Source organism: Cyprinus carpio, chromosome B22, assembly GCF_018340385.1.
Source record: "Cyprinus carpio isolate SPL01 chromosome B22, ASM1834038v1, whole genome shotgun sequence".
Classification (NCBI taxonomy): Eukaryota; Metazoa; Chordata; class Actinopteri; order Cypriniformes; family Cyprinidae; genus Cyprinus; species Cyprinus carpio.
Genome location: NC_056618.1, coordinates 21,211,752 through 21,227,914, shown reverse-complemented (window position 1 = coordinate 21,227,914; position 16,163 = coordinate 21,211,752). Strand labels below are relative to the sequence as shown.

The window sequence follows — 16,163 nt, the reverse complement described above, 5'->3', positions numbered from 1 at the left end:
ATATACTTAGGTGTATGACTATATCCACTACCACCCACAATTTGGAATCATAACAATTTAAAAAAATAAAAAAATTAATCTAAATTCGTATGCTAAACAAAGCAGCATTTATAGTATTTGATCAAAAATACAGTAAAACAATATCTATTGTGAAATATTGTTACAGTTTAGAAGAACTGTTTTCTGTTTTACTATATATATATATATATATATATATATATATAATATATATATATATATATATATATATATATATATATATATATATATATATATGTGTGTGTGGTATATATATATGTTTAATATTTTAAATATTAATATGTTTAATATATATTTAATATATTTAATACAAAAATTAAGTATTTTATATATTAAACATTTTAAAATGATATTAATTTCTGTGACAACAAAGCTGAATTTTCAGTATAATTGTTCGAGTCTGCAGTGTCACACAATCCTTAAGAAATAATTTTAATATGCTAATTTGGCATGTAAGAAATATTTATTCTTATTATTATGATTTAATATGAATATCCTTTATAACTATATATTATCACTATTTATCATATTTATATTATCATTTTAATTTTGTTATTACTTATTATTTTTGAGGATATATGATATATTAATTTCATATACTGTATATATATATATATATATATATATATATATATATATTAATTTCATATACTGTATATATATATATATATATATATATATATATACATATGTAAATGAGAAATTCTTATGTGTATGTGTAAGTAAAATCATTTTACATTGCATCTATAATAATTGAAATCAAAACAATTTATTACTTTATCACTTGAATTATAGTTACATTAATGTCATGTCTCTCTCTCTCACACACACACACACACACACACACACACACACACACACACACACACACACACACACATATATGTATGTATAATGTATTTATAACTTCTCAGGTAAAATTGTACTTTTCCATGAGGGTTTTACGTTGCTTTTAAGGCTTTGAAGTTGCCATAAAAAAAAATAAATAAAAAAAATTGAGAAATGTCTCTTAATTCATCTAATTTAAAGCGCCGCTGCTGTAGCCATCAAAGCAGTGCTTGTGTGCAAATTGACCTCCTTATATACGATCAACTGCAAGACAATCACGGACGGACCTCAGATCGCCTGCTGCGAGCAACATTCCTGTTTTTATGCACAATCCATGGCTTCATTTCTGAGGGTTTGTGGGAAGATCAAAGCAGTTTTCTGCAGTCTCTTACTGCTTCTTTATGGTGCTACTCTTTCAAAAAAAGTGTCGCAGCAGAATAAAGCCTCAACAAACTGTTGGATTCCGTAAAGTAGCTCTAAAAACCAGATCTAAAACTTAACGGAAAAGTTATTCTGTGGTTTTTCAACTGAACTTCTCAAAGTTTTGATCACATGATCTCCTTCTCTCCACATCTCCAGCTGAGAACACTTGCTCGCCGTCCCAGTTTCAATGCAAGACCACAATGCACTGCATCTCCAAGCTGTGGGTGTGTGACGAGGACCCCGACTGTGCCGACGGCTCGGACGAGGCCAACTGCGGTGAGTCGCTCGCCGTCGCCACACATTACCACACGCTCGTCATCACCGTCCATAAATATCCTCATTAAAATTCGGCGTGACAAATTTCAGCTGGTCTAAACTCCTAAAACATTCCATTTGCTTTAATTTTGCACCGACTGTTTGCCCAGAGGACTGACGCAGATGAATAAAGATAGCTTCTGCTCACTTTCATAACCGACTTCTTGGAGTTCCTACTCTGATCTTAGGGTTTTGTGGATGTGCTAGTGCGCTAAGAGACGTTCTGCCGGAAACCGCTCACCCGAGCGCTAACGTTTTCTCAGGGTGAGAGTTGTCAGGTTGCATTGTGTTTGCTTTATGAGCAGCTAACCGATTAGTCTTCTCCATTGGGCCCAAAATGGATGATTTAGTGTGCTATAATTATGCAGATTCTGCTTTTTCTGTGTTTTAGCAGAGCAATGTTTAGCGTGTCAAGTAAAGCAGCTGCATTGGTTTGTAGAGGACGTGTAACTATTCCAGGGGAAGTGATAATTGTTCAGAAGTTGTTAATTAAGACCTCTCACTTATTTAGCTATCAGTGATGTGATGCATGTTGCTGAGCTCATTATTTGATATTTTAATAAGTAAAACCAAATAATAATAATTACTATAATTTAATAATTATTATTTAGTATTTTTGATAGATGATAAATATGCTAAAAATATATATTTTTTTGTATCTTAAATAGTGGAATAATTCCAAATAGAGAATAAATATTCACTATGAAAAATGTTTAAAATACTAAATAAACTAAATTAAACTTAAATAGAGAATAAATATTCACTATGAAAATTATATATATATATATATATATATATATATATATATATATATATATATATATAATGTATTTACTATATTGAGCTTTTTATAGGCTATTTGATATTACATTTTATATTTATATTATGCAAAATATTTTATCCCAAGTAATGGAATAATTCCGAACAGAATGGAATAAATGGTAAAAATAATTCATCTCTATAAATTACTTTAAAAATAAATTTTAAAATATAAAAAAATAAAAGTAAGACTAATGTAGTTTGCATCTATTTTGAAACTATATAACAATTATATTAAAAACTCTACAATTCAAAAATTGTTTACTTAAGTATAAAAATTTGTATTTAAATATTTATTTGTTTGTTTTTGTTTGTTTGTTTTGTAAAGACCAAAATATAATAAAATAATCCTTAAATCATACTGTTTAAAACTATTTAAATGTTTATTTGATATTCAAATGTATATTTATTTTTGAAGTATATTTTAGCCCAAAAATGCTTTTATAGTTTATATTCTATATGCAAAAATATAATTTGCCAAAATGATTCCCAAACTAATTATCCCAAACATTTACAGTGAATCTTCTAACTTGACTCCTTATGATAATGGTATTGAGAAACTAGTAAGAAGTTTTCATTACTTTTGGAGGAGTATCAGGACATTATATCTAGTGGAGGTTACAGACGGGAGGATCGTGGTCTAATAATAAAGAACAAAGGTTAAGTGGTGAAAATGTTCGCTTGTGTTCTGTATTTGATGCAGTTTTCGGGACAAAAAGGACTTTATATTATACAGCTGATGTGCTCAAGATTGTTTAGTGTTTAAACTTTAAAGCCCTTACATCTTGAACAAAAAGACCTCCTCTGTGTGTCCTGTATGTCAGTATCGTTTAGCATTTTGGAGGACGTCCTCACATTATTGCTGGTAATGTTTCTCTGTGCAGCTTTAATGGCTGTCAAGTACATTAGATGACGCTGCAGTAAAAACTTGTCTTGTAAATCGTTTTTTACTTTATAATGATTCATCCAGCATTATAAAACAAAAAAGTTTTAATTTTCAAATAGTCCATTTCTGTCTAACACTGAATCTCAGTTACTGTCCACCTCTCCAAGGGACCAAGTAACCCACTGGCTTTCATTACTGGGGAAGTTTAGTGCATTGCAAGAAGGAAGTAAGCTGAAGTTTGAAATAATTTTGCCGTTTGGGACTTTTGTGAAAGTTTTCCACTGCAGTAGTGTTCTTCAAAACATATTGATGCTATTTAGTCACAGAAATATACTTTCATAAGTTGTGTGCAAAGTTGTCTGGTAGGGCAGAATGAAACTATTTTCCTGACCTGTCATGGCTTACAACTAAAAAAGTTTTATTTATTTGTTTATTTGTTTGTTTGTTTGTTTTTATTTTAGTTGTTGCAGATTTATTCAGAAAATTAGAATCCATGAAATTCTAACATACTGTATAAGCAAAGGACTTATTAGGTTTGTTTTGTTTTTAAATTTACATTTTGATTATATCACATCACAATATTTTAATTTGTTTTTGTCATTAATTATTTTTAAATTGCTTATTTTAATTATAATTATATAATAATGCAAATTATATATATATATATATATATATATATATATATATATATATATATATATATAATATATATATATATATATATATATATATATATATAATTGCATTTTAATATTTTTTTTTATTTAGTCCAGTATCAGACAGAAGTGTGTGGTTTAATATTTTTTTAAATTCTCAGAAATTATTAAAATTATAGCAGTTGCAATTTGTGATACTAATTAAAACAATGAGTTGAGCTATTTCTATGTTTTGTTGTTGTTTTTGTTGTTTATAATTGTGAATAACTATTGAATTATTCCACTTAGTTATATAAATATTGCATCATGAAATATTTAGAATATCAGTAATTTATTTATTGTATTCATTGATGATAATAATAATGTAGATAATTATTAAACTGTTCATTATTTATATAAGAATTGCATATTGAATTAATATTTTAATCTCAATAAATAACATGTATTATAATATTTATTATTATACTTAAATTAGTTTTTACTGATTTGTTTTTGTTAAAAATAATGTGTTTTATTTAATAATAATAATAATAATAATAATAATAATAATGTTTACAAAAATGCCAGTAATTATTTTACTGTTTTATAACTATATATTTCTCAATAATCAATTTTCAATCTCAATAACTATTCAATATATTTTTGATGGAATTGTGAGTAAATATTAGGGCTGTCCTTAACTAAAGATTTTTCTGGTCGACTAGTAGTCGTTCATTTTAAGCATTAGTCGACTATTAGTCGCACTTTTATTAATAAGCCATATAAATCATAATAATGAGCCTTTAATTGCCTACATAGCCTAATAAGTGCTCAAGCGCATGCAAAATAAAGGCTTGCCACAGCGCACCGGCAACTATAATAATTATGAATGAGTCAGGGAAAAACAGCAAGTACACTGCATTAACGTTTTAATATTTTTTGTTAAACTAGTGCTTTTTGTTTAAGAGATGAAGTCGGCGACACTGACTCGTCATCTCCGCAGTATGCACCTTTATGCATGTTTCATATGGATTACATAATCTGAGAATTCTTGCTTTCTGTTTGAATTAGTTCATTTAAAAGTTTCACTCTTTATAGATATATTTTTGTCTGAAATAAGGCAAGAATACACAGAGTTTCGAAGTGACGGACTCAAGTTCACAGAGTCCGAAATGGCAGAAAGCACATCCTGTTTGCTTTAATTATTTTACAAAAGCACAACGTTTCATTGTTATTCTGAGTGCACACGAATAAACGCAGAGTCTTTAAAGATACAAAAGATGCATTACTCTTATCTGTATGACCAAAAATTACGAAGTATTTTAAGAGCAAATGATCGCACTGGCACCTCCATCTGTCCTGGAGTAGCCCAAGCGCACTACTGTTCAGCTTCCACACAAACACGTGAAAAGCGCACTTTTTTCTAGGCTAACATTAGATTGAGCTGCCATGTAAAGTCGCTGGTACATACTGTACATATTTCATATTATAAGCCATATTTGAGGTCGATGAATGTTAGGTGAGCGTATGGATGTCCTGCCCGATGTACTATTACCACATAGACCAGCCGGTAATGATTTGTCCGTCAAAGTGATTTTGCCACTTCCTGTGGATTTTTTTTTTTAATTATTATTATTATTTTGTATTTTTTATTTTTTGCAACTAAGCGACTAATAAAAATTTGGTCGACCAAGCCTCTTCTTGTCGACTAATGGATAGTCGACTATTAGGGGGCAGCCATAGTTAATATAAATGTTTTATATATTATAATATTTTAATCTGTTTTTACTTATTTGTTTTTATCATAAGTAATTGCATTTGAGTTAATAATAATAATAGTAATAATAATTGGTTAAATATCTGACAAAAGTGTGAGGATTATAATGTTCTTAAAGTCTGAAAAAGCTTAAGTTCCCAATGTTTTTTTCTTTCTCTCTGAGTGCTGGAATTGTGTTTGGATTTGGACCATATTGTTGCTCTGGAGGATGTATTGGATTTCCCTAGATACACAACTCACTCCTGCACTTTACATCATTGAGAGGATATAATGGAATATTCACATTAACCCAGCATAATACTGTATCGATTTTTAACCATGAGTACGTTCCCTAAGTGTTGGTCTGAATGTCCATCAGCGGAGTGGAGCTTCATCTTCCAAAAATCAATAAGTTGCTTACATCTCTTTGGAAACGGGGCATTTCCTAAAGAGATATTAAGATGAAACGCATCCACTAGTGGCTGCATAGGACACAAAGAAGACATCGATATGGCATATTGACAGGGAAACTGAGATTAAAAGGGGACCAAAACTTCTGATGGAAATGGACACTGGAAAATGGATAGACTGAGATAGAGAGTGCAGTGGACTGGATTACAATGCTGGGGTTTTGTTTTTTGTTTTGTTTTGTTTTGTTTTGTTTTGTTTTGTTTTGTTTTGTTTTGTTTTGTTTTGTTTTGTTTTGTTTTGTTTTGTTTTGTTTTGTTTTCATCAACTTAAAAAATTGTTCACTCAGTTAAAAAACAAAGATTATTATTATTAAATATTTGTATTATTCATATTTTAACAATTATTCAACATAGTTTTTTTTTAAAGTTTGAGTAAATATAAATCTTATACTAAAATATAATACAAATAAAATGTAATATCAGTCTTTTTCAGTCAGTTCTCTTTAATTACTGAGGTAGTTTGTGTTATTTTATTGTAGTTGGTTTGTTTTGAGAAGTAATTAAAAAATAGGTGAAATTTATACTATTTTAAACAATTATTAAAATATTCCAACTAATTATTATTATTATTATTATTATTATTATTATTATTATTATTATTCTTGTATTTTTTTCAGTCACTTTTCTCTAATTTCTGTCTAATTAATTAATTAATTAACATCAGAAAGTGAAAAATATTATGCATTATATACTTTTTAAAAACTTGTGTCAGCAGGTAGTATTAAGTGGGAGGTTATGATTGTCCTGATACAAAAAAGTTTTTCATGAGAGTTATATTTCAGTACGTTGTTCTGAGGAGCGATATGATTTTATTTTTTTTCTTCTTCATTGTGTTCTCAACACGTCACCTCATTCTCTCATTGGTTGCTCTGGTTTGAATGGCTGAGCATTGATTCTGTGTGTTTTGCCGAGTCATGACTAAATATCCACATTATTGCTGTTTCAGAAGAATGGATGGTTGGATTGAGATCTCATTAAACATTCACCATGCTGCCACACTCTGACGCATTGAACACCGCTCTTAATTTGTTGGATGTGGCCTCTCACATCACTGCATGATCCAATTTATTTATTTTGAATTATTTACCATGATCTGCCTCATGTTGGCAGCACGTCGGTGAAAGCTAATTAGCCAAGAACACTGCCCGTAGTTCTTTGAAAGCATACAGACTGACACAAATGCATTTAAACAATGAATTCAGTCATTATACCTGCTGCGTTTGTTTGCTTGTCTTTAAAATTCATAGGAATTTAGTAAATATTTGGACATTTTTCAGTATTTTGACTTGATTCAGATAGTTTTTTTTTTTTCTTTTTAACATATAAAATTGAGTGTGAAAAACATACTCATATTCTCTATTAAGTTTTAATGAGCAAAATTCTCTCTTCATCCAACTTGAAGGTGATTCAAGCCCTAAAGCTATTTGAGGGAAATCTTAATATTCCAGCCTTGTTCTTTCTAAATTAGAATTCTCTTAATGTCACTTTAAGTCAGGGAATTAGGACTCAAACACAGCATTGTGATTGTCAATTAATCATGCATTATGTTCTCGTCATCTCTCATGATAGTTGGATTAGTCGTCGCCAACGTTCAGATGAGGGGAAATTGCATTTCTGATTTCCTGTACTCAAATCAGCTCGGATTAGCATGTTGATTATTTCAGACCAAGGAAATGTGATTTGCACCATTGTGCCTTTGATTCAGGGATTCTGTGTAAAAAAAAAAAAAAACTGTTAAATTTAAGGTTGAAAAACCTGGCAGGTGCAGCTGCCGGAAAAAATAAATAAATAAATAAATAAATAAATAAATTTAATTATTGGTTAAATTGCATTTTGGTAGAATAGAAATATGCAACAAAAAAAAAAAAATGCTTTGTACCTTGAAATAAACCAAAAGCGTCACTGTCATGGGGTTTTGAATATTCTTATTTATTTATTTTATTATTATTTTAAATGAAATAATGTGTTTTACAAAGTTAGTTTTTTTTTTTGCTCTTTAATTTGTGCCATGTTTAGATTGACATTGTTGTGCCAGTGTATTTGCAGGAAACAGTAGTGAACAGTGTTTAGTTAATAAATTTATTTTTTTGTTATTAATATACCAACCTACTATCTAAAAAACAAACTACAAAATATGCTTTGTACCTGTAACTTAAAATAACCTGAAAAAGTCACAGTTTTTTTTTTAATGCAATTAAATTATTTTTTAATGCAAATAAAAATGAGTAAACATTTGTTGGTAAAATATACAAACTACAAAACTACAAAAAGATGCTTTGTACCGTAAACTGAAATAAATTGAAAACGTCACTGTCATGGGGTTTTGAATATTATTTATTTATTTATTTAGTATTATTTTTAATGAAATAATTTGTTTTACAAAGATTTTTTTCTTTTTCTTTTCTTTGCTCTTTAATTTGTGCCATGTTTAGATTGACTTTGTTGTGTCAATGTGTTTGCTGGAAACGTAAAAAAATTGTAAACAGTAGTAAATTAGTCAATTTCATTGGTAAAATATTAATATACCAACCTACTATCTAAACAAACTACAAAAAATATGCTTTGTGCCTTAAAATAAACTGAAAAAGTCACTGTCACTGTGTTTTTTTTTATGCGATTAAATGCAATTTATTAAAAAAAAAAAAATCACATTTTTAATTAGATAATTTATGAAGTTTCATTTAGTTTCATTGTTTTGTTTTTTTTATTGCACTGTTCTTTTGTTTATTTTCATTGTGCCATGTTTAGTTTTTATATTACTTTAGTGTAGTGTAGTTTAGTTTAGTTTAGTATTTGTTTTGTTTCAATGTGCTGTGCATTTTTGTTTAGTTTTAGTCATTTTTAGTTTAGTTAAACAAATGTTACATTTACAGTAAAAAATGGTAAAAAAAAAATAAATAAAAAATAAATAAACATGAATAAACATTTGTTGATAAAATATACCAACTTACAAAACCAACTACAAAACTGCAAAAATGTGCTTTGTACCAAATCCTTGTTTTCTGTTAAACATTTTAATGTTTTGAAGTCTGAATATTGTGTAAAAAGTACAGTTTTTAAAGTAAAACATGTTATAGTTTATCTAAGAGCTCAGGATTTGTTTTACACAGTTATTGTAATGAGGAAATTGAGATGAATGCTTTGTTTGTTTGTGTATGCAGATGAAAAGACATGTGGGCCGCATGAATTTCGCTGCAAGGACAACAACTGCATACCAGACCACTGGAGGTGTGACGGGCAGAGCGACTGTAGCGACAATTCAGACGAGGAGAACTGCAGTACGTGATTCTGCATTTAATCTCTTATTTAACTTGTACAAAGTTATGTAGTGAATAGTTTAACAAACATGTCCTCTGTACATGAGGCTGTCTTTGGCAGCAACTCTCCTTGTTGAAAATCCATGATGAATGAAAAATGAATGAAATTTTATTTTTTAATAGTTTTTGTATTTTGTTTTGCTGTAGTTTACCTTGTTTTATTGCTGTGATGTGTATTGTTTCATTTAGTTTCATTGTTATATGTTGATTAGTTTGATTTAGTTTTATTTTAGTTTTAGTGTGCCATGTTTAGTTTAGTCATTGTGCTATGTATTGTTGTTTTGTTTAGTTTTGTTGTGCTTGTGTTGTTATTTAGTTTAATTGTGCTATGTTATTTAGTTTAGTTTGTTTGGTTTCATTATGTTAAGTCTCATTGTGCTGTGTTGTTTAGTTACTTTTGTTTAATTTTGTTCTGTTTTATTTTGATGTTATTTAGTTTAATTGTGCTTTGTTATTAAGTTTAGTTAGTTTTTTTTGGGGGTTGGGGGGGGTTGTTTAGCTACATTCTGTTTTTTTGTTGTGGTTTATTTTTTTTAGTTTTTGTTTAGTAGTGCTGCATTGCTTAATTTTATTGTGCTGTTTTGTTTAGTTTGGCTTAGTTTTGTTTAGTTCAGTTGTGCTGCACTGTTTAGTTTTGTTGTGCTGTTATTTATTTTAGTACAGTTAAGTTTAATTTTACTGTTTCGTTTGTTTAGTTTTGTTTAGTTTCACTGTGCTTTGTTGTTTAGTTACTTTTTTTATTTTGTTAAGTTTTATTGTGATGTTATTTAGTTTTGGTTCATTGTGCTTTATTGTTTTGTTTTGTTTCATTGCGCTGCTTTGCTTAATTTCATTGTGCTGTTTTGTGTTGTTTAGTTTAGTTAGTTCGGTTTAGTTCAGTTGTGCTTCATTGTTTAGTTATATTTGTGCCATTTATTTATTTTAGTTCAATTGAATTTTGCTGTTGAATTTGTTTGGTTTAGTTTTGTTTCATAACCCTGAATTGTTTAGTTTCATTTTTTTTATTTTTTTTTTATTTATTTTTGTTCATTGTGGTGTGTTGTTTAGTTAGTTTGGTTTAGTTTTGTTTCATAACCCTGAATTGTTTAGTTTCATTGTGCTTTGTTGTTTTGTTTAGTTCCTTTATGCTGTTTTTTTAATGTTGTTTTTAGTTTCATTGTGCTGTTTTGTTATTTAGTTTACATAATTTCATTGTGTTATTTATAGTTTTATTGTGTTCTGTTTTGTTATTTAGTTTATGCCATGGTTTGTTGTTTAGTTTCCTTGCGTTTAGATTCACTGGGCTGTATTTTGTTGTTTAGTTACTTTGTGCTTTGCTTTGTTGTTTTGTTTGGTTTCATTGTGCCGTGTTTCATTATTTAGTTTAGTTTCAGTTTTCTGTGTTTTGTTTCGTTTCAATGTGCTCTGCGTTGCTTACTGCTGTAATCATGCTCTAATCTTCTTGTCTCTTTTGACATCTGAATGCTTTGACATTTAAGTACATTCAGCTTTCGTATGTTTTTCTTATCATACTTAGCTCTTAACACTAAGAGACATACAGGCACAGCAGGGTTTCTAAAAAATGAACAAAAAATGGATTGATATCACGCTCCGCAGTGTGGCACATAGATGTTGGATCCTCAGAGAGGGATTTACAAGCTAACGCTGGTGCGTCAGTGTGTGACACTGAGCCGTCTTTTTCTTCTGAAGAGTACATGAGTCTCAAACAGTGTCCAAACATGCTTCATCACTCTGTGTGTGTGACTGTTGTCTCAAATCTCCATATTTATTCCCTGTTTCTCCCCTCGAGTCATTATATAGAACAAGTCCTCCAGTATTCAAAGAGCTCCTAAAGCCCAGTGGATCTCATCACACTTCAGCTGTCTTCAGCCTCTAGCTTCACACTTTCAAACACACAGTGAGAATGAGATTGTGTGTTGATTGCTCTGGAAATTTATGTGTCACCCAAGTAGTGATTATATCAATTTCCCTGAGATACAGACAGGTATTTTTTCTGTCTTTTTGGGATATTGCTAACTACCATCCGCTGGAGTGCAGCTGTATGTTTTTTGTCAGCCCTGTGATGTTGATTGACAGTTAGTGGAGAAAGTGTCCCACTGAATGGCAGAATCGATCTCTCACACTGATCTGCAATTTGGTTTTAATGGCAGCGGTCCTGTTGCTCCCGGCATCGGCTCCCGTGATAAACGGCCATGTATGTAGCTTTGTTTTTCCTCTGAGCTGTGGCGTGAGCTCGGACCATTTATTTACTAGATTACAGAGCCACTGCCATCATTTATTCAAAATGTGATCATGATGTAAGTCAGCCTTGTGCTCGCAGCAGAAAGCAGAGCACAATGGCATAATTTCCACCTCAATGATACTTCTTTACTTTCTTTTTGCACTTCCTGTTCCCTGTTGTTTCCCCTCTTCTTTCCTGTTCGTTTTTACTTTATATTTCTTTTACTTTTGTTTTGTTTTACTTCCATCCATTTCCCTTTCCTCCTTCCCTTCCCATTTGTCTTCCTAGTGTTTATCCTTTCCCCTTCTGTTTCCCCTCTGGTTTTCCTTTACTTCCTTTTACTTTACTTTTCATTTCCTTTGGTTTTTTTTTCCTTCCCTTTGTTTTGTTTCACTTTTAAATTTTTCTGATACCTCTTTCCATTAACTTTCCTCTTCCTCCCATTCATCATCTTTCCCTTCTTTAACCTGTTTTATTTTACAGTACTTCCTTTTACTTTGTTTCCTTTCATTTGTTTTTCCTTTTAACTTACTTTGATTTTCTTCCCTTTTCCTTCCCTTTCCTGTTTGCCTTCACTTTCTTTTACTTTACTTTTCATTTTCTCCTTTTATCCTTCCCTTTCCTCATCATTTTCCTGTTCTTTAACCTGTTTTCCTTTACGTCTATTTCCTTTGATTTTCCTTTTGCCTTACTTTGATTTTCTTCCCTTTTTCTTTCAATTTCCTGTTCTTCTTTCCCATCCCATTCCTCTTCATCATCTTAGCATTAATTCTGTTCCCCTTCCCTTTTCCCTGTTTTTTTCTTTCCGTCCTTTCATCATCTTAGCATTAATTCTGTTCCCCTCACATGTATTTTCCTTTGTTTTTGTTTTTTGTTTTGTTATTTTTTCTTTTTATGTTCTTTTCCTCTTCTGTTTCCATCCCCTTTTTTCTATTATTTGTTTTTACTTAATTTTTTTCTGTAGAGTTTTTGTGTACTTTCCATTTTCCTGTATTTTTCCTTTTCCTTTCATTCGTTTCCTGTTGTTCTTTTTCTTTCTTTCTTTCTTTCTTTCTTTCTTTCTTTTCCACCTCCTTTCCTTTGAAGTTGCCCTTGAACCTACTAGTTAGCATTTGTCTAAAACTTGTGATGGTACACAACCTACTCAAAACAAATCAGTGTCAGTTTAACGCAGCTGTTGGCTCAGCATTATTTACTAAAGATCAACATTGTCTTGAAGGTTTCCCAGCTGTAACGTCAGACTTGTAGATTTCATAAGCTGTGATTTTTATGTGCAGTCAGTCTCCCAACCTCTTTTTTCCCCCTCTCTCATTCTTTCGCTATCGATCTCTCCATCTCTTTCAATTAAAAGTGAGCTCACGGATCCCTCGCTGATCTACATCACAACAGACACTAACACAAACATGTTATGTATTCAATATCAGCATGCTATATTTCCCTAGAGCCTTAATAAACACAGGCTACTGAAGAGTGTTTGTTAGACTCAAACTTACTTTTTAGAGTCTATCCTTGTACAAAGGGTTCTCTTTTTGTATGATTTTGCTCTGATAAGAGAGAAAATATGACTCATTTAAGGTCACCTATTAATCTAGAGATGAATTCCCACTCTAGGTTCGATTTCTTTTCCTCTGTTGGATTCACCTTGGGAGCCTCACACAGAAACATCACTGGGAGGATATAAGAGCTCTCATTGGGTCGTGAAGTCAGGGCAGATAATCTGCAGAGAGCTGGAGCTGGATGCAGAGAGACTGATAATAGAGTTAGAGGAGTGACACAGCAGCGCTCACTTATTTTGATCAAGGAGATCTGTGCTCCATCTGTTCTTTCTTTTTTCTTTCTTTCTTTCATGTTAATTTTTCTTGCTTTTGATATCTGTTTATTTTGTCTGTATCTTCCATGGACCTTTTCAGCAGGGGAAGTCGTCATAGTTGAGTAATCTTCTGCAGCAGTGAATGGGGGATTACATCCTTTTTTATTATTCCCATTTGATCAAATAGCAAAATAAAAACTGAACAATTGTGTTTTCACAAGTTTCAAAAAAAAAGGAAAAAATGTTTTTTGCTCATTTTTATTTGTTTTTCTTTTATTTACTTGTTTTTTCTTTGTTTTTACTTTTTTGTCTGTCTTTGTCTCTTTTTCACCTTTTGTTTGTTTGTTTATTTATTCTCTCATTTTGTCTGTCTTGTGCTTCATCTTTCTTTTGAGTTCTTTCTTACTTTTTCTTTGATGTTTTTTTTTCTCTGTAATTCATTTGCTCATTCCATCTGTCTTTCTTTTGTCCTTTAATATTTCAGTTGTTTATTTCATTTGTTTGTTAATTCTCTGTCCTTTTGTTTGCATGGCTATTTACTGTTCTGTTTGTTTTCTGTCACTCATCTGTTCACTTGTTTTGCTTATTTGTTTATTCTGTATGTCTGATTTTCATCAGTTATCTCATACACATTTTTTATTTGTTTTGTTTGTTTGCATGTATTCACTTTTTTTGCCTTTTATTTCAGTTGTTTGTTTACCAGTTCTGTCTTTTTCATCTTTTTCTTATTTACTTGCACTCCTTTTCACATTATCTCCATGGATGTTTTTTTTGTAGTTTTGTTTTTTATATCTTTTTATTTAAATAAACATTTAGCCATTTGTTTGTTTGTTTTACTGCTGCCAAAAGCTTATTTTGCTTCCACTGTCCTTGCTTCCAATAGTAAAAGAAGTCCAAATTCTGAATCCATCCGTGTCTTTCTCTCCTCTCTTTTCAGAGCCAGTTACATGCAACTCAAAAAATTTCATCTGTGCCAATGGAGAGTGCATCTCCTCACGCTTCCGCTGCGACGGTGACTTCGACTGCACTGATAACTCTGACGAGGTTTCAAGCACCACATTCATCAGTTGCTAAACATCATTCATCTGGTTCCTGTTAGAGTGCTGATATCCTGTACGTGTGTTTTCAGAGAGGCTGTGAGAGTCACTGCTCCGAGGATCAGTTCCAGTGTCTGAATCATCTCTGTATCTCAGTCAAATGGCTCTGTGATGGACAGGAAGACTGCAAAACCGGGGAAGATGAGGCTAACTGCAGCCCTGCCAACACTGCCATGACAGGTTAGCTGCTTTCACACGCTCTTTAAATAATGCAAACGGATCCAGAACCGATCAAAGCTGTTCCCAGACAGCTAGCTTGGCACTCCTAAAATCACAGAGCGGACACCTTTTATCCAAAGGGAATCATAGGCCTATGACTACACAATGGTGACTGGAGATCTCTGCACAATCTCAAACCCTGTGACGCTGCCTTCATTTATAACTGCTAAGCTACTTCCGCTTAAAACTAACAGCAAAATGACCCCACATTTGCCCTCGTCTGCATTTAAATGTCACCTAAGGAGTTTCATTGCAGTCTAAAACTACTGCTTAAGTACACTTGGTGTAAGTGTAGTACACCTGCAAACACTCCGGCCCAATTTATGCTTTAAAATAGGTTGCTATAAAGAAGTATGTCGTCTTTTGTGGCAAGTATTTACGTGCACCCAGAACACCTGCCTGTAATGCTTTCACTGCATTTATATAAGGAGGCAAAATATCATCCTCTCATCTCCCTTTTCATCTATTCCTGAGGAACAGATGGAAAATCCACTTACTCATGATGGATTTTCAATATTCACTTTCTCTGTGATATCAATAGCAAGCTGCACTCCTCCCCAGAGCTTTGTAGTCAAAATGAAGCCGAGTTTTTTATTTTTTATTTTTTCAATTTAAGTCAGTATCTATATATTTATTTATTAAATGAAAATGGAATTCATGGAACTCGCGGAAAGGACAATTCAGGGACTCATACACAGCTATAACAAAAGGTGGAAACATTTACTGATGCTCAAGAGGGCCACACAATGCATTAACAGGATCCATGTGAAAAGATGGATCTCTATTTAGTTTAATAATTGTTGGGTAGGTTTTGGATATGGTTAAGATGTTGGGAAATGTTGGAAAACCAAAGAATGTGCAGGAGCTGAAGGATTTTTCTGAAGAACAGCTGAACTGCTCAGGACCAACTCAGGACTCATGAACAACTATCACAAAACAGAAAAACAGTCGTGGATCATCCAGGAAATGACACACAGTATTAAGATTCAAGGGTCTGTAAACTTTTGAACGGGGTCATATGAAATAGCTTATATATATATATATTATATATATATATATATATATATATATATATATATATATATATATATATATATATATAAATATATATATATATATATATATATATATATATATATATATATATACAGTGTACTACATAAGTATTGAAACAGTAAATACAAAATTGCTTTGTTTGCTGTGGAGTCATAGAGTCTCTAAATATGTTTAAAAGATGAATATGAGACAAAACTACAAATTGTCACATTTTATTATTGGGTGTTTCAACACATACATGTTTTACCAGCTCAGAAGATCAGCACTTTTAG

General features: G+C 31.3%; 1 protein-coding gene across 1 annotated transcript in view; it reads left to right on the top strand.

Annotated features, from left to right (window-relative positions):
* The window catches only part of LOC109064589 (low-density lipoprotein receptor-related protein 1B-like), a 252,014-nt gene that overhangs the window by 205,264 nt on the left and 30,587 nt on the right, over positions 1-16,163 (top strand). The window contains 4 exon segments of the mRNA XM_042749544.1: positions 1,447-1,566; positions 9,333-9,449; positions 14,457-14,563; positions 14,649-14,796. Of these exon segments, the coding sequence (XP_042605478.1) occupies positions 1,447-1,566; positions 9,333-9,449; positions 14,457-14,563; positions 14,649-14,796 (492 nt within the window).